General features: G+C 41.0%; 1 protein-coding gene across 2 annotated transcripts in view; it reads right to left on the minus strand.

Moving 5' to 3' along the window:
* Positions 1-24,737, minus strand: part of CLVS2 (clavesin 2) — a 60,483-nt gene extending 35,746 nt beyond the window's left edge. Inside the window, exons 1-2 of one of the 2 annotated variants that reach the window (XM_080588352.1) lie at positions 23,316-24,737; positions 13,688-13,862 (exon numbers count right to left, since the gene is read on the minus strand). In XM_080588352.1, coding sequence (XP_080444478.1) covers positions 13,688-13,862; positions 23,316-23,704 — 564 coding nt within the window. In that variant the 5' untranslated portion in view covers positions 23,705-24,737. The remainder of the gene's footprint in view (positions 1-13,687; positions 13,863-23,315) is intronic. The other variant, XM_080588353.1, reaches the window with a different exon arrangement.
* Between the last annotated feature and the right edge of the window lie 213 nt (positions 24,738-24,950).

Consider the following 24,950-nt stretch of genomic DNA (forward strand, 5'->3'; position numbering starts at 1 on the left):
CTGCTCCCACTGCAAGACCACCACCTTCCCCCACACAACACTGTAGGGAACTAGACCCTTTTTTCTATTCTACTGCCACAGGTTTTTTTTGTTTTTTTTTTTTGTTTTGTTTTGTTTTTAATTATTCAGTTTAAGGGTTGGTGTTGGCTTTTTTCTGATCACATTAGGTTTGATGTGTTCACTGAAGCTGTGAAATTCAGTCTATGCTGGAAGGATCAAACCCAAGAAAGGAAGCATGGAAACATGGCTTCCACAAGAAAAAACAGGGAAGAAAACCAGGCTGGCACTATGTGGAAGAGAATGCTTGCAGTCTATGTGAATCCTGACTGAATCTGACTGAGTTCCCATTTTAGTTTTTATTGAGTTCTCAAAAGGAAAACAAACTTCTGAATGAGGAGGGGTAAAACTAAGCAACATCAAGCCCAATTTGAATAGCGGGAAAAAAAATAATATTTTTAAACTGTCTGCTTTGCAGAAAAAATATGTCTCCTGCAATACAATATGTGAATCAAAGCAGATTATGCTTTGAGTTCACTGCAGAACATGGAACAAAACAAGTTATTCTAAACCAACCTCCCCATCAGCCCACAGCTGATTCAAACTCTGGAATGCCAAATAAAAAGCTGAACTGCATGCCAGAGCTTTGCTCACACCATCCGGTCTTACCTCAGGAATAGGGACAGATGGTACCAGTGACTCAGAAGATATCTGAAAGGCTCCATTCTCACAGCAATAACCTATGTGCAGCCCTGTAACAGTCTGTCATCCATGCAAGCAGTATTTTTCAAGGACATAAGCGTGAACCTGGTGCTGGTAGGAAAACACAACAGAGTGCTCTCAGATAATTTCTCCTGTTGTGACCTGGGCAAATTCTCTTCTGCACCATTTCACCAATATAGACCTATGTGTGAGAAGGCAAGGCATTGGCAAATAATGCTTGGCAACAGAAATTACCACTTAATGTACTTCTTTTGACTAAGTTAAAATTGTCAAAAATGTTTCTAGGACGGAAAAGCTCCAGGAAAACATAAAAGGCTTGTGAGCTACACTTCATGGTTTTAAAGAAAATCAATCCAAACGTCAAGATCTGTTAAAAATAATAATAATAATAATAATAATAATAATAATAATAATAATATAAATTGTGCTTTTATATTTTCTGTGGTTGTTTTTTTTTTCAATTAATGTATTTTCAGAATGAAGCAGAGCAGTTGTAGCTTTGTTCCTTAATGTCTCTTTAAAATCTTTTACATTTCCAAACTTTAAAATTATGGCTTTTCTACTTCTAATGTAGGAAAACAAATATGAAATTGTTATTGCAACTCTTTTCCCAAAAAACAAGCACATCACAGACTGAATAAATAAATAAATAAATAAATAAATAAATAAAAAGACAGAGAAGCATTGGCTGAATATCTAGTCCTGTCTAGGGGCACCTACTAATTGAGGACAAGGAAACGGAGAACAAAGATTTGCTTTGGTAGAGCAAAACTTGGGCAGAAACAAACTGCTGAGATCTGTGCAAATAATAACTACAGTGATGTTATTCTTAGAACCATAATGCTGTAATAACATGAGCACATTAGGGTGCATGGGGAAGAAGAGTTTTCTCTTATTAGACAAGACGGAGTGGAATGACACAATTACATATTGACCCAAACTGCTATTTTTGGAGATTGTTGGAAAATGAAAGATTTAGGTGGCACATTTATGTCCCTCAATGGTGATACAGATATTTCCACTCTTAATTCAGTTCTCAGCTCAGTGCAACAGACTTGTCACTCACAGCTTACTCTCCATTTGCCCTCCCAACTCTGTGCACATTGCTTGTGTGGTGTCTAGATGTTCTACAGCCCACTCACTGCTCTTCTGCATTCAGAGGTCCTAAATGTTTCTGAGTTTCAACTGCTCTGAGTTTCAACTCATACTCTACCCCAGTCTTAATGAAACTCAGACCCTGTCCTGTCCTCCCACACAAGTCTACTGGTACATCTGATTTGTACACAATTTGGAGTTATCCTAAACTGATTTGGTTACTCAGCTGGTTCAGCTCCTTCCTGGTCTGTCTTTTGGCGAGCTTTTTTCCCAAACAACTTTCCTTTGCACAGGCCCCAAAGTACTCTGCCCTCACTCCCTTCCTCTTCTCTCCCCATCTCTCAATCAGGACATCCACCTCCACAAATATGAATTTAATCCTCTCTGTGCTGGTAGCTCACATGAAGAACTTCTTTTCTCTAGCCTCCTCCTGTACAATAACTTAAAATCAAACCTGTTGTTCTGGCCAAACCTAAAAAATACCCAGCTTTTATCTAAAGCCCAATGTACCAAGAAGAGCCACTAAAATTGCCACTTTTACCTCCATGCTCCAACACTGAGCATAATGGTGCTGAGCTATTCATCATACTCAGGCCCTAGTGTCATACTTGATTTTGACCGCTCTCAAGTACCACACATCTCAGCTCTGTTTACATCCTGCAAATTATGCCTTCATGGTGCTGCTTAGAAAAAATATGTGGTTGATAGTGTGCTCATAATGCAGCAAATTTTTCTTTCCAAAAACACAAAGTCATGCCTTTTATATTTTTTTCAGAGAAGACATCAATGCTGCAAATGCATGATTTTTTCATCTCAGTCCTCATGTCTGCTTTCCTAGTCGGTGATTTAATGAAAGATTAAAGACTAGCTTATGAAAGTTCACCACGGCAACTGCTGATGTCATTGGGAACTGTATTCCCAATTGGGGCTTAAAGAAAGATGAAGATCGTATTGATAATTGACAATATTTACAACATTATTCATCTAGCTAATTAAGGCACAACCCTATGCCTCCACCTATGCTCAAGACTGAACGAACAGAAAATGTAGCATTATTAACATGCTCAGATATTGCCATTATATAAATTTAGTCCACAGAAATTAACTGTTCGTGGAAGATACAGATTATTTACTCCTTTCGTATTCAGCAGCAGAAAAACAGAATTATTTATGCAGCTATTTCAAATGTCGTGTCTTTGATTATCTTACTGGGAAAAAAAAATAAGAATTCTTCCTCAGAAAATGAACCTAAGCATTGTATCCCATATGCTGTAAAAAGAAGCAAGATTTTTATCTATTTAATTGTAAGCACATTTAATCATCAAAGGAAAGGAGACACATGTTACTAGCTTGAACAGCTTTGCATGTAAGTTTAAGTAGTGATTCTCCTCCTTGATGTTTGTCACCTTTTTTTTTTTTAGAATAGATAAGTCACCAAAGCGTATGTGTGTTCCCCTTTTGGATCCTTCAGAAGCACGTTACAGGAGGTTGTTCCTTGCTCCACCTTGCTACAGCAACCCAAACACAGTGTATTGAAATGCAGCCAGCCCCGTGTCATGCAGATACACACAGTTAAGGAGAATACCAGACAAAAAAAAAATATATAAAAATCTTGGGGATGGAGCATGGGGGGTTGTTTAGGACTTCCAGTAGATATCATGAGGAAACAAAAATGAAATTAGAGGAGGAAGCAGAGATCTGTACATACAGAAAATATGTTACATGGCCTTTAAGAAACACTAGCAATAAGTATAAATAGTTAAGCTTTGTATATCTACCACGATCACAAGTGTTTGAATGACAGGAATGAAAATGGAAATAGAAGGATCATCTTCTTCCTGGATGTAAGTGAAAACCCTGAGACTTGGGACTGTACTGGGACCCTGGACACAGAGCCAAGAGGCTGTGCAGTCCTGCTACAAAGTGTTACTGCTGTCTTCAGAAAGGGACATCAGAGCTCATTACAAAAAAGCTGTAAAGGCTGTCAAAGGGGGGTTCTTGTAAGAAGACATTTACAGTCACCGTATGAAAGTAAAACAATTCATCAAGATTTAATGGGAGAGAATATCAATAGGATGAAGAAGAAAATATATAGTAAGGGTAACCTTGCAAGTAAGATGCTATTCGGTTTGATTTCTTTTTTGCAACTTGAAAAACACACATGGTCCTAGCTGTCCCCACGGATCATCAAATGGATTCATACTTAATTGGCTTTCCATGCAGGTCTCTTTAAGAGCTTGAGTGCTACTTTCATTTGATACAACATTGATTTTCTCTGAAGTTTCCTCCTATCATGGCTACCCTGATCAATTAGTGTTCTATAAATAGAGTGGTCAGATTCCTTTCATTGGTCTCATTAAATTGCACCCCTGCTGAATTTCCGTGGAGAACAGAATTGGATCATACTGATAGCAGTAGTATAAAGATGCCCTCAGGTTTTCTAGTGAAAATCAATTGCTGAATATTCCTAACAAAAAGCTTTGAAACACAAGACCCAACTTGCAGCAAACCTTACTTGCTTAAAAGGTGTATATCTTAAAACCACCAGGGATAAAGGATGGGAAAATAAATGGTTAAAGGGATCAGCCAGCTCCTCGCTGATTCTTAAGAACCAACTTACATGAGCAAGCTAATAACAAATACATTTGAAAACACAATCTTTAACCACAGATTTTGTGGCATTAGTGTCAATCATAAGGGGACAGAATACTCATTTTATAGCCAGAACTCAAGCCTAAACTATGAGGCACAACATAAAATGTAACCCAAGAAACAGGAAGCACTTTGACAAGAGCCAGAACTGTTCTGAGTGAGATGCTGATATAAGACTTTACCAGTATTGGACTTTTTTTTTTTTTTTAATTGAATCTACACCCAAATATCCACCAATGGGATAATAAGTGCAGCCACCTCAGACTTCAGTCCATATCTATGTTTGGATATTCATTAAATTTAGACAAACATATGTGCTCAATCTTTTTATTACAGAAGACACTGGAAAAGATTACAAGCTCTTTGTCATTCCACGTAATAATAACTCAGAAGACTGTTTTAAAAACGTGCTCTGATCTTTGCCAAATATACAGAAAATGGATGGAAAAATCTGTTTTGCCGTGTGTTTATTTCTTTTCTATTTGCTTTGTTGATGTTTTGTTATGTTTTTATTGTTGTTTTTAATGTATTATCTATTAGATATTCCAATCGTAGTTGGAACGTTCTAGAAAGTTGGATGTTTAGAAAAAGTTCAAACTTAATTTTTCCTTTAAAAAAATATATATTTTTAATGTGTTATAAATCTAAACTTTCAGATCCTGAACTACTTTAAAGCACTGGATTAGCACCTATTTAAACTTAGTTATGCCAATCAAAACATATGAGAATTGAATTGTCCTAATTTTTTTTCATTATGAAACATGAGATGAGAGAAAACCATCACCAGCCAAACAATATAATTTCATGTTTTTGTGGCAGTACCCCTAGAGAAATCTCCCATGTGTGCTTTTTCAACATTAGGGAAATATCATAACACTGCTTTTCCTGCATGACAATCGCTTATAGCCAAAGTAAAATTTTTGCTTAGAAGTAAAGTCAGTTTGGATTCAATAAAATAATTGTCATAGGAGCTGAACACTTGTGAAGGACTATAAACAAACAACAAAAATCACAATAAATTACACTGTATTGCTTTGAAGAGAGAGCACCGAAGGTTCAGCTGATATGCCAGGGACTAAGTGCAACGGCAGTATATACAGAAGACAATAACAGAAACCCAACTGTGCACAGTCTAATAAGATCACAGAGGATTTAGGAACATTAGAGAGAACAAAGGTTATCCAAAAATGATCCAGCATATCCTTATAAGGCAAACCTGAAAGAGGTGTATATAAAATGGATTGATAACACTGGCAATCTGGACACTATAAAGAAGTAAATTTAAGTTCCCCAAATAAGAAGAATCTCATTGATTTTCATATCAAGAAAGAAAACACAAATCTCACATTCCCACTGGCAAATGAGACACGAAGAACCTCCACAGATCCTGATTCTAGATCATCACTGTTGCAGATATTTCCTCAAATAATTCCTTTCTTTGGGTTATTGTGAGACAAAAACAGATACTCACACACCAGCTCAACAGCACCAGGTGAAATAATGAAGGGCTTATAGAGGGTGACATTTTGAAATAGAAAATTTAGGATTAATGCTGAGAGGAAATCTGAAGAGAAAGAAGTCATGGAAAGGTTTCCAAAGAATGTGCCAGACCTACTTTTAAGACTTTAAATTAAACTGTGTGAAGTACTAGAAAATATAATACATGAGAGCTAATCTTGCCTTAGCAGGAAGGTGAACTATGATCTTAAAACCTGTCTTCGGTTTCTGTCTTTACAATTTAGAACAAATTAGCTTTATTTCTGAGTGACCTTATGAGGAAGGAAATTATTTATATCCCTCATGAACTTATGATGTAGAAGCAAAGAGAAATATTTAGGTGTTGACTGAGGATGATCACTTCCAAAAATAACTATATATTTTGAAATTGAGGAATGGTTGTAACTGTATAGTTGTTGAACTGTGGACTACCAGAGACAACAGAAAGTCAATCATGGTGCCAAACTTTAATTCCCTACACCAAGTTCGTGCTACAAGCCCTCCTTTTTTCATGCTGGTGCTGCTCGCCTCAGCATAATACTAATTTTTCAGCTTAATCAGGGCAATGCATTTATTATCATTATTTAATACTGATAGATTCTGTTTCCCAAGGGGAAAAAAGTGGTTAGCACTTAACAACAAAAAAAAAAAGTTAATGAAAGAGATAATATGCATGTACAGAAAGAAACTCTTCTATTTTCTTTTTCTCACGCTGCAATAACTCTAATTGGATGCTCTTTTCTGTTAAGAGAACTGATGGGCAAATGGCAACTATTTCACTAGACTGTAAACTAATAATGGCTGGCTTGTTAAAGCAGAATTAAAAGACGGATATGAGTAAATCTTTTCCCAGATCATACCATGTCATTCCACTACATCCCCCAGAAGTTCCTGTCATCTTCTGCTTGGCCCCATGAGCACTGAGTCATATATACCAAGCACACCAGCTCCAGTTTGAGCAACTGCAGCGACAGTTTCCTTAACCACTTGCTGGCTAAAGGACTCACTTCAAATGTCAAATGATCAGGACGCACTCTCTAGTGCTGCTTTCTGGAATGACATGAAGAGCAATGGGAACACTGGCTGTAAGGAGATCTGAAGACCACAAAATGCTCAGATCTCCTTGGGAATCTAAGATGACCTTACCATGCCATGCAATCACCCACAACAATAAAGATATTGGGGCATGCCATTAGGACACTGAGACAAAAGCCCACATCATTGAAGACTGGTACAAAACTAGGCAATGTGTAAAGGACTGGGATGAGGATCTGAGGAAGTGATAGGACTAGGACAAAGGCTGCTCAGAGGGCAGAAGGAATGGGCACAAGAGTCTGTGCCAGCTAGATCAAAGGGCCTGAATAAAGCCAAGATCCCCACAACACATCATGCCTTGCGTACAACAAATATCTGCAAAACACTGGCAAAGTGCCCACTCTCTTTCTCATGTTGTTTCACAGGGAAGATGACAACCCTCTACAGTCAGTTACTCTGCTAACTCCAGTGGCAGTGCTTCTGTGATGGATATTTCACTCCATTATGGATCCTTGCAGCTTTCAGCAAGATGCCACACAGCAGAGTTTCTGGGGGTGAAAGAGGAGCTCAGTTTATTGCTTCCTACTACTTGTTTCAAAGAGGCAGCAGCCCACACAGAGCCACGTTCAAAGAGCATTTAATGAGGAGCTCTAAATATAGGCCATGCTAGAATTCAGGCTCCTGGTTTGAGGGTTGGAGATCAAATCTTCACAAGTCTTGAATCCTCCTGATGGCAAGTCAATGGCAGCTGGACTGGGAATATATAAAATATGTCTAAAAATCAGGCCACAGTCTCATGGCCTGTCACAGTGGGCACAACAAATTAACAGATGCTTTTAACAGTAATATTTCAGTGGAATAGTTCTTAGCTGAAATAAATAAACAAACAAACAAATAAATAAATAAATAGGTAAATAAATAAATGAGAGATAATTGCATCCCCTCATCTTAAAAAACATGTTTGTGAAAATAAATAAATCACCATTTAGAAGGCATTCGATGTCTTTTTATTGATGATCATAATAAAAGAATCAGGCAAGGAAATGAATTATTCTGGCTTCAAAGAACAGGTTTTTAACAGCCTGGACCATGCTGAATAATGGCTATGTCTATACAGACATGCCTGTAAGCAATTGAACTCAAGCTCTGGCCATCAAGTCCTTTCTTACCTGGCAGGTTTAGCCCATCCAGAGGTGAGAAGCCAGAACTAACAGTCAGCTCCAGCCCACCCTTTTTCCACAGCAAATTGCCAGCAAGCCTTTTTGATGGCCTTTTAAAAGTAAAAGAGATCAAATATATATAAGCTCTTTTAAAATAATGAACTCTTAGTATAAATATCCCATTCTGCTGCTGCTGCTGCTGCAGAACATGAATTGAACTGATACGAATTGTGCTGTTTACAAGCACATTCCTTCAATCTCTGAGCTGGTCCTGGGTTCAGGGAACTCTGACATTTACAAAGAGTTTAACTCTTTGTTAAGACACTGAATGAAAGCAGATAAATGACTTGTTCACCCTCGTGGAAGCAGTAGATACTCTCATTTAAATCTTAAGCCTACTATCTTGAGCCTACTACTTTTTAATATCCTCCCCAGAGCAGGACCCTAGTCTCAAAAACTGACTGAAAACTGAAGCAGTAAAGTCAAGTTTTCTCAGTTATTTTGCTGTTTTTAAGTTGGGATGAAAAGATATTTAAAAGTTGTGTGTGTGTGTATGTCTGCGTATGTGTTTTACAGAGCACTTGACCATGTAATTATGTGAAAATGTCATAATACTGTTTTCAGAGGCATCCTTTGTTCTAGAAGTTCCTGACCTACAAATTCTTGACACTGCAACCTGCTGGTTGTAGAGATGTAGTCCAAAACTAGGTGGCTGTTCCATCGTACCCTGCTGCAGCAAATCTGGTTGCGGTTATTATGCCTACAATTCACAAGAACAACTGTTTTAAAGATGTTTTGGACAGCAATAGTAGCTGCAAGCATGCTGTCTTTGTGTTCTTTCTGTTTTGCTTGCACATTCAGAGTAATGAGTATGTTTTAGCTTATGAATCCTTCCTTTGTAACAAAAAACAAGTCACAATCAGTTGAAAGACCTGCCTTGTCCCCCAAACACTATCAGTCTCTGTCCCTGTAAACATCCTCAACTCAAAAGCGAGATTCTTCTGTCTTCTGCAACAATGTTGTTGATATATGTTCAGTTTCCAATACAAATGTGTATCATCTCCTTTTCCCCGTTGTTTCACTTAAATGAAAAGCATTAATATTCAGCCACCAATAACTATGCAATTTTGCAAAGCATTTGGAGGTACAGCCTGCCTGAGTGACAACATGAAAAATGAGTCTGTCATGTATGCAACTACCATTATGAGCTAAATAGAAATCAAGCATTTAAGAAGGATTTAGTGTTCCAGGTCTTAAAATCCTGAATATCAGTTAATCAATCATCACTTAACGTGTCTCATGCATGCCCACAACTTTCTATTTTGCAAAACTCATTTATAGTTACCCCCCAAGCTGCCTATTGGAGCTAATAATAAAATGGAACTTTCAACATAATTTTCCTATTGAATTTTTAGTCTTTGCCACCTTTTTTTTAATTACTTCTGAAAACAGTGGTGTCCTAATACTTGAGAAAAAGCCCAGGTAACTATAAAAGGACTATCACAAAGAGAAGAATCATACCTAGAACCTCTTCCCTCCTGCCCGTGTTCCCAGCTACGTATTAAGGCAAAAGAGATCATCAGAGAGACAGGAACAGTAAAATGAAAGAAAGATTATAAGGGCGGGGAGAAGTACATATGACTTAATTATGTCCCACCAAAGGTCCATCTAACCCTACATCCTCTCCTTAAAAGAGGCCAAAAATGAGTGTCTGAAGCATATACAAGACAGACAGCTTATATGATATTTCCAGTTGGTATTCACCTCATCTCCATCTGTATGCAGCCCAAGGAATTCCAATCCTTTATAAGGTTTTTACGTAGTTAGTAATACTCTGTTAATTTCTCTTTCACTAACTTATCCATCTTACCTGAACACAATATTTTAGCACCCAGAATTTCCACAGCAAGGAGTACCACAAATTATTGGCTACTGTATAAAGAATCACCATGTCATATAAATCACCATGTCCCTGTCCATGGCAGGGGGGTTGAAATTAGATATAATATTTCCTGCTTTCAGGAGCTGAGCTGTTGAGTAACATGAGCTCATTCACAAGCCCAAATTCAGCACTGAGAAAGCAATAAATGGGGAAAAGTGGGCAACAAAAGACTGTGGTTCACAGACACCAGCCTATTAAATATTCTGGGAAGAGCCAATACAAGGTACCACAGTCAGAGTTTAGATTTAGGTCTTACTCCTCAAATAATGTTTGATGCTCTCATCTGCTCAGGTTTCACAGCCTTCAGCTGTTAGGTACTCCCAGGTAACTAATCCAGACAGATCCTTCTCAGAAAATAGAATACCACATGTTGCATTTGCTTATGTGCTTATTCTTCACTACAGAAAGTATAGGGGATCTAAGTTTTAATTCTCCTTTTCATTGACTAGGAGCAACATAAATCCTGTAACCACCAGCATCCAAAAGGAAGAGTATCACTTTCTTCCATTAGGACAAGGTCAATGTATCAGCTGAAACTGCAGCATCTAGAATCCCAGCTGAGTGCCCCAACCTCCACAGGAGTCACTCACTGTTTCTTGGCCAGTAAACCTCTTTGACCTAAAAATCAGAAGTGGTCTAAACTGCAACGGTTGAATGGTACAGCAAAATTGGGATGGATATGCTGGAAATTCACATCAGTTAATCACTGAATCACAGATGATCACTGACCTTTAAGATTAAAAATGCCATGGCCAAAAGGCCCTTTACCTGAAAACAACTGCAGGTACCGAGGAGGTTTTTCTAATGTATTAAAGTCCTTTAGGAGTATGCTTCTTTTCATACTCCCACTTAACACATATATGCAGATGAAGTGTAAAGCAGAACCCGTCTTCATTAGAAAACTGTATATATTTACTTATTATACTTTCAAAAGCAATTTTGTAAAAAATAAGCAGTTGTGAAGAGCCCAGAAACACCACAGCTTGTAATCAGTTCACTTTGCTACATGCCATATTCAATATTCTGCTCACCATGGAAGCTAAGCAAATATAATGCAAATTTAGTAGATTTCATGGAAGAAGCAAAGGGATTTGGTCAACATCAAATTTAGTGGTCACTAATCCCACTTCCCCTGTCCCTTCCCACCCAAGTAAAACAAATGTTTAAATTCCCCAAATGGTAAAGTTCAGCATCTTGAGCCCTGTTAAACCTTATAAGCCAAAGTAAATTCTATTTCTCTGATTAAACAGAAAGTGTTTACAAAGATCATAAATAAACTGTGTTCATGAGTTTTTCTTGTTCTTTTCCCTGAGTAAGCACTTTTAACTTTAGTATCATTCAGAAAGATGTTTCTGCTACATATTTTTGTCCAAAATGAAAGAAAAGATAACCTCTGTTGAGGGTAAGAAAATGGAATATTTCAAGAATTAAATATTGTAAAATGCATATAAATGCATCCCTTGCCCAGGGTGTCTCTGCACTATCTTTTCACCATGCTCTCCTCTTATTTCCTTCCTGATCATAATTATTTTTGAAGGGAGGTTCTCCATCCAAGATGCTCAGCACAGTTGTCTTCAGCCCTTTTCATTAATTCTAATATAACACTACATAGAAAAATGTTTATTCAAGTAATATATAAATAAATAAATACAAGTCCCTAGGTAGTATAACAACTAGCAAAACATAACTAGCAAATCAGTTAATTTTGCTAGTGTAGGAATGTTAGCCCCCCGATCCCTCAGTGCTTCTCCACAGAAAATGAAAGAGTGTATTAAAATGAGCCCATCTAATTGATTTCTGCAAAATCATAGAATCATAGAATATCCCGAGTTGGAAGTGACCCATAAGGATCATCGAGTCCAATTCCTGGCTCCACACAGGTCTACCCAAAAATTCAGGCCATAAGACTGAGAGCACAGTCCAAACACTTATTAAACTCTGTCAGGCTCAGTGCCTTGACTATGTCCCTGGGGAGCCTGTTCCAGTGCTTGACCACCCTCTCAGTGAGGAACCTTTTCCTGATATCCAACCTTAACCTCCCCCACCGCAAAAACAATTGTGATAAAAGGCCTTGTCAAAGTTGCTGCTTACAGATAACACGTCACACATTAGGTCAGACTGCTCAAGTGTTGGGTAAGTTTTACCTCATATTTGCCACTTCAGAGCTTTCTCATTCCCTCTTCTGCAGCATTTTGTGCCCAGTTTTACATCCCTGGAGTCAACAGGACTGGAAACAGTGGGCAAAAAATGATGCCCTGGGTGATAGTCACTGTCAGACTGGAGATATTGGGGATTACAGACTTCACCTCAGCTCAGCAATAAACTATATGGTGGCTGGAGAATAGAGTTCCAAAGTCCAACTGAAGTTTGGTAGGTCATACATCATACTTTCAGATTCACTGCAGCTCTCGTCAAAAAAAAAACTCTGATTAATGTCCAAGAAGAGACATCACCATTTAAAAAAAAAGACTACTAAAGTATTTATTCATGATCTAAATGAGAAAACAATGGTTAACTTTTAAAAGCAGCACAAAGAAAACAACGATAAAAAACTATAAAAGAAAACAGCACTATTAAAGTACAGATCTCTCTGCTGTCTTATGATGTAGATCTCAAGCCCATGGAATCACACCGTTGTATAAGGAAGCACAACAAAATGAAAGTTCATATCTTCATCTCCTGACTGTCACTACCCTTCTGTGTGCAACAGCAGGCTGAATGCTGTTTAAGCCATTTCAAGATGTAGATCAAAACTCCATACTCCTGCTATACATGTTTCTTCAAAAATAGAAATATCAAAGTGAAGAAAGTTCAAAGTTAAGGTTGCTATTTTGCTTTATAAGTAATAAAAATGTATAAATGATAAAAATATCACAGAAAAGAAATATATGTCCTTGTAAAACCAGAGCACACTGCCATGTGTGGCAGTGAATTACAGGTATTTTTAACACACCATCTCAAGCTTGTACAGTAAACAACTACCTCACACATTCCAGTTTTTCATTTTAATAAGCATTAAAGATCATGGGAGACAGGCAAGAGTTATGTGGTATCCTTTCCACATATGTTCCTGTGCTGTGTAAAGTACATTTACAATGAGTAGAAAGAAATTTAAATCACTACATGCTCAAACCTGGTAGCTGCTGTCCAAATTAGTCCTGACCAAAAAAGTCAAGCACATGCTGAACTTTCAGTGAGTAAATAGTCCCAGCTACCTGTCTCTTCACAGTGTGCCACACTTTTCAGGACAAGTGATATAGTGTGAGCCTGTTTCCAGTGGAATCTATGAAACAAATGACCTGGGGAGGCAGCAGAACCACACACTCCATTAGTCCTGTCCAAAACGACAAGATAAACTGATTACTTGCAACTTGCTCCAGAAGCTATGGTCTGAATTTACAGGAAGTCAGCCACGTTGGGATAAAGACAGAGAAGTTACCTCTTAGTTATTGCAAAGAAGGAGCTTATACGCTAAGAGTTACTGCAGTTACCATATTGAATTCACAACTTAGCTTCATCCAAAAAGAAAAGGCGGGGGGACAGGGGGGAGGGGGTATTAGGAAGAGAAAGAAAAGAAGAACATTACCTGAAGGCCTTCTATGGCTAATCTAAGCATGCTTGGTGTGAGCTTGGAGGCCTGCTTGAAGGTGAAGTTGCTCCAGTCTATAATCAAAACAAATCCATTCACTTGCAGCTCGGGGTCTTCTATCATGGCTTCTAAAGAAAGAAGTATGGCACGCAAAATATCCACCAGCGTGTACCTGTGAATGTGAAAGGGAGAATTAGTTAAGCCATGTATGCCAGGGTAGGGTAACAGCACAGACAGGGAGAAGTTCTGAGCATTCCTCCTTTGCACTGCTTATCCAAAGGTTAACAGAAAGGGATGCACACGTAACCTCAGAAGCTAGAGGTATGTAAAGCCAGGAAGGTCTTAAAAGCTCAGTTAATTGACTTCATTCTCTGGAGCAGGATTATATACATCTAAACCATCAGCCATCCAAAAGAAAAATACAAGAATATAAAACACCAAAAGCAAACTTGAACTTTCTGTAGAAGTCTCCTGCCTAACATATCTATGCATTGTATTAAATGTCTGTATAAATTTAAAACAGGTAAACAACAGAAAGTTTGTTTTCCCCAGGTAAACATAGGGGAAGCTTCCGCATAGGGGAAGCTTTGTTTTCCATGATTCTTCTCTTCATTTAAGAAAATTTTACTTTGATTTTGAATTTGGTTTGATTGACTAGGATAAGATCTTTCATATTCTCCTCTATATTTTCCACTTTTCTGAGATATAACTTTTTTCTAATATTTTACTCTTCTGAGATCTAAAGTTTGCAGGTAGTTTGATATACTCCCTCTTTTTTGTTCAGATTTTTTTCAGCAAGGAGAGTGAACTGCACAAGCAAAATTCTTCTCTGTAATTTCCCTATGGAAATCCTCAAAACTCTGAAATTCTCTATCTCCCTTTGGCAGGAAAAAAAAAAAAAAAAAGGGCCATTACTGAAAATGGAAATTTTTCCTTGGGGGATCAAAGGTTTGATTGTTTCTGCAGCAGGTACAGTAAAGCAAGCTTGGTGCACCCTGCCTGCCCTGGGCAAAACTCCCCAGGGAGGCATGAGCAAAGCTTCAGGCACGGCAGAGGTGATGCTCCCCCTCTCTCCAAGCAGCACAGCTCCCCAGCCCAACCACTGTACGTGACATCCAGTCACGGGGGGAAAATGACAGAGTTGCTCTTGAGGTCCTTCAGTGACCAAATAAATACCCTCAGCACTGCTACAAAAAAAAAAAAAAAAAAAAAAAAAAAAAAATCTATCATTGCCTCTTTCCTGACCAAGCTGTATGTGAAATGGGGTGTGTTAGGAGCATTTTGAAGCAAGAACACTACAAAATATTTCACTGGCACCAAAATGGGCTTATTGAACCTTGATTATCTGCAGACCAGTCTAAATATCTGCAACAACACAGGCATGCAAAGGCAGTGGAGGCACCTAATCAAGGTGTGTACTAAAATTCCCTGTATGATCTACGTTTTGTACAACTGCCAGCACCAGTGTTAAAGCGTGCTTACCCTGAGGGAGTGAGGTGTACAGCATTGTGTTCAGGGCCAGGGGCTGGGACAGAGAGTGGCCAACTACCTTCAAACCCACCAGTTAGCTTCACAAGGTGGTACAGGTCTCATAAATAGTATTTTTTAATAAAATTACTTGGAAGTACACCCTGTAAGAGACCTTCCCAGGGGAAAGGTGCCACAGAGAAGGAAATTACATCAATTGAGTCATTGGGAGAGGTATTTACAAATGTCCTCAGTATGAGGAAGATCTACTGGAACTCATATTTACAGGAAAGTCATTAGAAATACTCAAATCATAAAATTAGCTCAACCCCACTTGCCATTTATACCACTCCATTCAAAATACTCATTCTCCAGGAGAGGAGCTCCACAAAGCAGATGGCTGTTGCAAACACCCAACCTCCAGTCCAAGAAGATTCCCAAGTTCCCGATATAGATCTCTAACATCCTCCCTAGGGACTTTAAGAACACATGCGTTGGATTAATAGCTCTCTGGTAGCATAAGGCTGCTAGAAATCCTATGCATTAGACATAAGGATGCTTTGATCAGTCCTCTAAGACAGTCCCTAATATATTTTATGTATACCTAAGTGATACATGTATAGATGTATATATGCAAACACATATATACGTAATAATATTCTTAATTTGTTCAAGACAGTGGAAAAACTGTCAGGTATCAATGAGGCCAGGACTTCAGACACCACAGAGAGTAACCAATAGTCACGGGGCTGGGTCTCCACAAATCTGTGCCATATTCAGCATAACTCCTATTTCATGTTTGCTTAGTGTAACAAATACAGCCCACAGTGCAATGACAATATTGTATATTTACCCACAGGAAAAGACAAAAGGTTGTCCTCTCAGTGAAAACAAGTCCTGAAGAACAAAGATCTAGCTAAAAGCAAGCAAGAACATTTTATACCAAAGGAAGGTACTTGAAGTACTTTTTTAAGTCTAAAAACCTATATTAAGAGAATGCAGGGACATGTCACTAAGAAAGAAGCTTCTCCCCTCAAATACCCTTTGTAGCAATTAGCTAGAAATAGGAGCTATCTTTTATTCTGTAATGCACCTCTTCTCTTGGTTTTGACACTTTGTTAAGTACAGAACAGAAAACCAGAGAAGAAAGACAAATCCATTAGTGGATTTTGGTATCTGCTTTTCCTCTGGACACATGCTGAGGCAAGCCAGAAATGTAAACTTGGTGAAATAGATGAAATTTAGGTGCTACAAATGGCAATCTGAATACTGCAAGTATCACTAGAACAGTACAAGCAAATGAAACATGATTAAAGAAACTATATTAAAGCTTTCCGATAACACATAGTTATTTATGTACAGACTCGTCTTAAATCCACTCCACTTGCATGTCGTGCAACTTTTCACCTCCCTGCTACTGCTGTTCACATCAGTACCAGGATGCACAGTCTGTACTGAAACATGTGCTCAGCTTTTGGCTGGACTTTACAGAAATGAAAATCCTATGTATACAAAAGGTGGGAAAAATTGGTGCAGATATACAGAAAACACACATCAAGCAAACCTATGGGTACACCATTACCCACAGGTAACCACAAGATAACCCAAATTCCACTGAACTTCTTTACACAGTCCCACACCAACTATCTGCTATGGGCTGTCTCCAGACAAGCACTGGAAATTTAACCAGTAGGTGGGTGTGGGTGACTGCAGTATTATGCTGGACAAATTATCATTCTGAGCATGGAGAGCTATTTTTCACAATAGCCATGCTATGTTATTCCTGCATTAGTTATTCTAAATGCGCAATTGTCTCCCCTTAATTAACTCTATCCCAGACAAAGCCACAACAGGAATATTTGCCAAAATAATTCTTTTATCAGCTTTCACAGATGTGTGATGAAATGTATCTCACACCTTCATAGCTAAAAGTTAAACTCCATCTGCTGAAAGCTGATCTTCCAGTCCTTCCTGAAGTGTGAGTCCCTGGAAAGCTGAAACACCAGTTCCAGAGACCTGCATTACTCTGCATTTCATAAATTCTATTTCTGCAGAAATAGAGCACCCAGAGCACTATGTAAAAGTTGATGCACAAATTACAGTTTTAAGGTGGCACACAAATTACTGGTTTAAGGTGTGCTTATACTTTAATGTTTTGCAGACTAGTATCCACTTTTGCAAAAACTGATTTAAGAAGGTAGCATATTTTTTTCTTAGAAAAAGCTTTTCTTTACATAAGAGAGCCAACCTTGTCCTTGGGACTGCACTGCTGAAGACTGAAATTATTTTCTCTATAGATACAGAAAAATGACTAATGAAAAGGATGTGCTGCTAGTGACTATGAAATAAATTTGGTCCAAAATGGCTTTGACTGCTTTTCTATATTTTACGGTGAAAAGAAAAGAAAAAAGAAAAAAAATGAACATATTAACCTATAATACTAAGAGAATGTGGTGTTCAATGTGAAGGAAAGACACTACCATTTTATTCTTACTGATCAGTGTTAAGTTACAGTGTTTATTTAGGAGCCTCTCATTTTGCTCTGGCCCATTACAAAGTGACTGCAGCAGCGCTGTGGAGTAAGCAGGGTGCGCTGGGCAGACCTGCTGCGGTGTGTGTTCTGTGGCCATTTGGGCTGTGCACAAACAAGTCCTGGTTTATTATGCCTAACTGCAGTCACATTCACTTGTTTGAAGAGACACTTACAGGAGTCACTGTATCCAGCAAGGTACCGCTAATTCATAGGATAATCTAGAACTCATGGTTAATTTAAATATATTTCATGCCCTCTATTTATAGAACCGCTCTTAATTCAATGGAAAGTTTAGACAACTATTTTAGCTGTTAATGTGAATAACACAAGCTAGAAATATGTCAACACATACATAATGCACTCATAATGCTCCTTTTCTGTGTGAGTCCCAGCCTGAGTTCGAATGAGGTGGGGACTGGTGTACAGATACACTCTACTTCTCTTGATATTTTTCATTCCAGTTGGCTTTGAGGCAATGAGTCTGCAAAGGCCTGACAAGTTAATACTTATGCTGACAGAGATTCTTACAAATGCAAGAGGGCTACCATTTCTACCACAACGGCAACAGAGCCTACTAGAATAATGCCTCACTGAGGCTTTGATTTATCAAAAACAGAACATCTCAAACTACAGAACATCTTACTCTCTTGTAATTTAGCAGTGGCAACAATTTACAGAAAACTTCTTTATTTTTTTTTAATGGGACACAAACAACATCAAAGTTTTCAAAGGACTTATAGGAAAAACTGCCTGGCAAACACTGCTATCAGTTCTTGGTAGTACTTCACTATGATCTGTCATCTTTAATTCTTGGTTATGTGGCCTATGCATCCTCTCCACTCCCAGAGGCCACCGTGATTTCCACTAGGCTAAGAGAAGGGGAAGACAGAACACAGGAGGCAGAATGTCAAATCCAGCTGTGTCAGCTGTTTTCAATATTTAATGTTCTTGGCGATAGGTGACATCCACCATAACTTCTGTTTAGGCAGCTTTCGGTCCCAGCCAATTTACATTTAAACTGAATAACAGATTATCTAATTTGGCAAGGTTGCCCTCTTGTTTCTGTTGCCACATGCCCACCCTACCCCTAGTATCATGAAATTTTAAGTAAATCAAAAAATTAAACCTGAGTGGAATGATTCTGCTTCTCAGGATGTAAACTGTTAACTAAAAGAGAGAAAAGGTAGGTATTCTTCATTTGAATTTAAGTCACATATCTCTTGAAGGTCCCAAACATGTAAGAAATGCACAAACCTGTATTCTAATATCATCACTGTCAGGGCAGGTAAAGCATTTCTGTCAAAGGAGCCCTTGTGCCACTGAGATTTAAAGGAGAAAGCTAGCCAAGTCTCTGAGCCATCATCCCATTTCTAACCTACTGTTCTGGCTTAATATTTTTTAGAATTTTATTGAAAGAGCCCTCAAGATATATACAGGAGTACCTAGAAATGATGCCTCAGATCTCATTGATTTATCAGTCTGGGTATAGATTTGAGTGCTGAGAAGATGGGGGATCAAAAGTGGCAGCAGGCCCTTATTCAGAATAGAAAAGCACCACCAGTGTTACGCAAATGTACAGGGGAAAAAAAAGAAAAAAGAAAACATGTCAACGATTTTACAAGATTTCATCAATCTTTTTGATTCATACTTAATACCATTCATTACTCCTTATGTTAGCCCAATGTCTGAGAGCCACAACCATGGAGAAAGAATCAGCTGACCTAAGTTTTACACACGCGCTGATCATAAAAATCCCTAGCCAAAACACAATCCAAATACACGTGTGAATAGGTGGATATGGATACATGGGGAAAAGCTAGGAATCATAAGACATTCAGCAGGAGAAGCTGCAGAAAGAAATTAGTTTGCACTAGTTAATAAATATTAATTGAAATATATTACTTCCATACAGAAATTGATTCTATTAACCAGGTATTTTTTTACTGTTAATATGCTACTACTGTTGGTATTGCTATTTATTTTGTCACACTGCCGCCATCAGAGCTTGAAAAATACCCTGCCAATTCAGCTGGTTAATAACGAGCTGAGGAACAGAGCAGCCACATAATAGATACAGAATTTAAATTTTCATATAACTGAAGGAAAATTTTCTAGCATTTCTGCAAATAAAAGCACATATTTGAAAGCAAAACAGTGGACTCTGCCTGTGCTTTAAATTATCTGAGGCAACAGCAGCTCTAATGATAATAAGGGCAGTGGATTTCTGTATTCACTGAGGATGTTGTGAGCTACTGGGTCACTATGACACAGACAAGAACGATGGATTAGTCTTCTGCAGTTTTCTATTGCACTTTCTAGGAAAGCTCTGAGATAATTAATGCAGAGAAAGATTTCAAATAAACAGTATCAAAATGGACCAATTTCCATGGGGGAACTTGTGTACAGATGCCGAGAAGCATACAGAAAAGCATGCAAGACAACAGATCCTTTGCTGCAAAAGCTTAAGTTAATTGTACCATTAACAGAAAAAAAAAAAAAAAAAGAAAAAAAAAACTTCACCAGCTGGACACATTAAAAAAGAGGAGTCTTCAATTGCAAGTACACACCTACAAGCCAAATGTAGTTATGAATCAACAGTCTGGAAGCTCATACAGAAGGCTGATTCCTCCCAGAGTGCTGTCCTGGCAGGAGTGTTATCCATCTTGACTTCCCTAACAGCAAGAGGCAGGATGGAGAGTTCAGCGAGGTCCTGCTGAAAAGCTGCTGGGCTACTCCATGCCTTATCCTTCACCTTGTTTCCTTTTTTTTTTTTTTTTTTTTTTGGTTTGTTTGTTTGTTTGCTTTAAATACATGTCTGATTTGGTTGTTCAGATGGTAGGACATCTGGTACAGTTTTCAGGCCCTTCTTTAATTTAGTGATTTAACATTGAGTACACAGGCTTGTTTTACCACAGGAATTCTTGCCTCCCACGCTTTTCTTTCTAATTGGAACTATGTAAATCATAGGCTGCTGGTGCTATATAAATCATCTATAGTATGTCTGCAATTCATTTAAATAACAAATTGGAACTTTTTATTTCTAATGGTTACATGCTGGCCATAATAACTTGTACACACATGATAAATTTGGAGGCTTGCTGTGCTCTATTTACTTAGTTTATGAAGCATGCGATGAGGTCCTAACAAAACAAACTTTGAAAAGTAATCCTCCCAGTGATGCTGTCAGAGGAGGGCTGTTTACATGCTGCAGTACCTCAAGTCAGCTAAGGCATAAGAGGCATAAGCTTGAGACATACTGTGCAGCAACTCCACTATGCGCCCTACACAATACCCCCCCAGGTCCAGTAGTGAACATCACATAATGGAAGACACTCAATTAATTAGAAAAGAAAGTGGCCTAGCTCTATTCCCAGATCTGCCACTGACTTGTGTGCCTTGAAGCAAGCCACTCCCCATGGCTGGGCTTCAGTGCTCTCCCCTTTGTCTGCAGGGTCTGTGTGAAAGCAAATCCCTCGCCCTGGCGGAGAGGCGTGCCTTGGGCGCGCTGCTGGAGAGCAGTGGGGACCCTGTTGCAAACACGGCCCTTAGGTACTCGGGTGGACCTCAGTCACTTTGCTATTATAAGATAGAGCAAAAGGACTGTAGAAAGAAATGACAGTTTCTTATAAGACCTCCTGAAAAAATTCCTGAAAAAATCACATTTCCTGTTGTGTCAGCTGGTCAGTTTAAATATCAGCACATCCAAAATTAAGAAGAAAATAAAGCTATTCTTTTCACATGGCAATTATTTTCTGAAATACAACTTTCTGTCTGAAGTCAAGTTCTTGGTGTTCTTTTGACTAGGAAGTATTGGTCTGAAAATATCATATAAACTTTTGGGAATTGCTTTTGTTATCGAGAAATAAGGGAATACAGTAGGCCATGCTACCTGTAACAAGGGAACACCTTCACGGTAGATGAATGATTTAATAAACAGCCTAAACATTCACTTCTTTTCTAATTCTTCCTTTGGGGATTTTAAGAATTTTTGGAGTCTGTTTATTTGTTTGTTTTAAATAAAAATTTGACCTGGTCTTTATGGGGAAAATAATACAGTGAAGCCACTCAGTCCTTAGCTGTACCACCTCTGTTTGTCATTGTTTCTTCAGCTCCATCTGCCAGAAAACCAAAGCAGGGAAAGGACACTCGCCCCAGCTCTGCCTATCTGCATGCACACTTTTTAGTTGTCAGTGTGGTTGTGAGCACAGCTTTGATTTGTGCCAGACAGCATCCTCCTGGTCCCTGGGAACAATTCAAGGACTGGCAAGGGCCAGGGAACTTTCCCAGTTGGCAGTGTGGATGTGGCCACCCTGTCTGGAGAGGAGGAAAGGCATGGTGGCCCCCCAGGCAGAGACCCATCCCTAGCTGGAGCACCCACTGGTGCCAAGAAAAGAGTGATCACTCCCCGCAATGGCCATCGAAACAGCCTGCAAGAGGACAGCTACCACAAACACTTTGAGGGCAGGCTCAAGCATGACAATCCCCCAAACTGTGGCCTTTCTATCCACATTGCTAGATGTTTGTGTTCTCCCCAACTCAAATTAGGAGAGCTTGGGATACCTGCACAGTGCATTATATCAGCCCTGCCAGTGCCCTGCTCATGTTGACTGTACAAGACAGTGTGGATGAAGGCAACTAGCAAAATTTTAAGTTCTCTCACTAAGTGCTGCAGATCTTAAACCTGCTCCCAGCTGAGAACCTAGAGAAGCCTAGAGATGCAGTTCTCAAAGGTGCAGGTTTTAGAGAGTCCGCTCTTTATGGACTCATTCATTTACATGTACTGAAGTCAAGCTATTTGGTGACTGCAATTTTAGACTGCTGGAGAAAATGGGCATGGCACCTGATAGTCACATATTATCAAGCCAATTGCTAAAAGAAAGGGCCTTGGTGATAGACAGCTTTTGGGTCAGCCTGCTAAGTCATCTTCATCCTAGAGCAGTCCCCAAAAGGATCAGACGTTGTGGGAACTGCATTGGCATCTTTCAAACTGCCACCAAAGCCTTGTGTGCTTGGATAACATTGTGCAGGGGATTAGAGCAGTGTGAGTGGGGAAAAGAAGTGGTTGCTGTAACTCCCATCCTGGCATTTCCAGGTGGCTCAGGAAGAGCTTTCTTTAGCTGAGGGGAAGGATTCAGGTCGTCACCATCCTGCACAAGCAAACTTTTCAGCTCGAGATCCATGATGGATACTCCTGATTTGCAAACAGCATCTACCCCCACTTTTTCCTACTGTAGCTGGGCAGCTCTGTGTTTGCTGAAGCAGAAAGACCAGCACAGGGAATGCAGACAGCCTTTGTCAGAAGGCTAAGCACATCATCTACCGTGCCAGCTCACTTGGGCTAAGGGCAGGCAGGCAGGTATAAACCTCAAATCACCCTGCTGAGAAGAGCATCTGAGCACTTCCCACATCCCTCCCGAAATGCAGCATAAGAAGGATGAAGAGGCCCTAAGCCACAAGATACATTTCTTCTTTCTTATCTCCCTCTCCTTCCAGGCTGGTACCCAGCCCCCGTGGGCAGAGCCGGGTGTGTCCCCACTGCCCACCTCCCTCTGCTCTGGCGCAGCCTTTCCCATGCATCCCCCGGGGGAAGAAGGGGTTAAGGCAGGCGGGTGGCTCCGCGTTTACCTGCTCTGGTCCCAGTTGGCAGCAAAAAGGACGAGGATCTTCCTGCCGTAGTGGTCCAGGTTAGCCAGCCCGCCGGGGAAGCCGTCCTTCAGCGCCTGCTTGATGCCCGGGTCTGTGGCCTTGAAGCTCTTGAACATGTCCAGGTTCTGCTGGCGATATTCAAAGTACTGGGCCAGGAGGCGAAACGCCTCGAAGTGCTGAAACTTCCTGGCCCGCAGGAACCGCAGGATGAAGGCATCGTCGGTGCGGAGGAAGCCGATGTCCGGCCGGGTGATAACCATGTCCCGCACCTCCTGGATGTCCTGGTGCAAGGTGTCGGGGTTCTCGTTCAGCTCCAGCCGGGCTTTCTCCAGGGTCTCGGGGGAGAGACCTGCCTGCAAATGAGTCATGGCGCTGCCCTCCTCCTCCTCCTCCTCCTCCTCCCCGCCTCTGCTGCCTGCGCTCCGCAGCCTCCCGGCCTCCGGCCCCGAGGCGAGCCTCCGGCCCCGGCGAAGCCTCCGCTCCCCGCTCCGCCGGGCCTCGCTCCGGCCGACCAGACGCCGCGGCGGCTGCCGGCAGCCGGGTCCCGGGGGACTGGCTCCCCCCGCCGGCACCGCGACGCCCCCGGGCTGCTGGCGGAGCCGCGTTATCTCGCCGGCATAGCGCCCTCCCCGCGGCGGGGGCCGGCGGCCCGCAGCATCCCCGGGGCCAGTCCGCAGAGGCGCCGACACCCGCCGGGGACGGGGCTGCGGGCTGCCGCCTGCCGCCCTCCCCCACCGGGGAAGGGGAAGGGGATGGGGACGGGGACGGTGCCGCTAGGCAGGGCGAGGAGCGCCCCGGGGTGCTCCCCCGGCCCGGGGCTGGCAGGGGGGCTGCCCTCCCCGCAGCGGCACCATTTACGGGAGACCGGCAGCGCTTCCGAAGGACTGGAAAAAAAAAAAAAAAAAAAAAAAAAAAGGAGGGGAAAAAAAATAAAATAAAATAAAAGGAGGAGGAGGAGGCAAGCCGATCCGCAGGTACTTCGCCGGTACCGGTGCCGAGGAGCCTCCCGCTCGCCGGCAAGACAAGCGGAGCCTCGGCCTTGAGGATGCTCGTCCCCCTCCTGCTCCCTCCTCCGCTCCACGCCCCGGCTCCCAGATGGCACCAGCCGGCGCGGGGCGGCACGGCCCCGCCTTGCACACACACACACACGCGCACACACACGGACGGACGGGCAGACGGACAGAGAGACCCCAGGAGCCGCCCCCGCGTGGGCTCAGCCCCTGGCCGCGGAGGGGGCCGGGGGGGGAGGAGGGCCGGGGGCTGCGCGGAGCTTGCGCGGGGGCTGCGCGCAACAAGATGGTGGCGGCGCGGCGCGCAGGGGCGCGGAGCCCCGGGGAGACCGAGGGTCCCAGTGAAGCTTGGGGACCCGGAGAGATGCCCTTCGTCGAGAGGAGCCTCGCCTCCCAGCCCTCTCTTCGCGAGGATGCGAGCCTGGGTTTAAAATAGAGCAGCCCCTCTATTTTTTGCCTCGTATCGGAGGCTGCGTGACTTAAATTTGCGTGGTGTTGCAACGGGCAAAAATATCCTGATTTTTGAGCATCAGTGAGGAAAGATGCCTTTTTCGTGCAGGAAAGTTTGCACCTGCGGTCTGATTTCGGGAAAAGTTCCTGCTGA

The sequence above is a fragment of the Anser brachyrhynchus genome (assembly GCF_964034855.1).
Source record: "Anser brachyrhynchus genome assembly, chromosome: 3".
NCBI lineage: Eukaryota > Metazoa > Chordata > Aves > Anseriformes > Anatidae > Anser > Anser brachyrhynchus.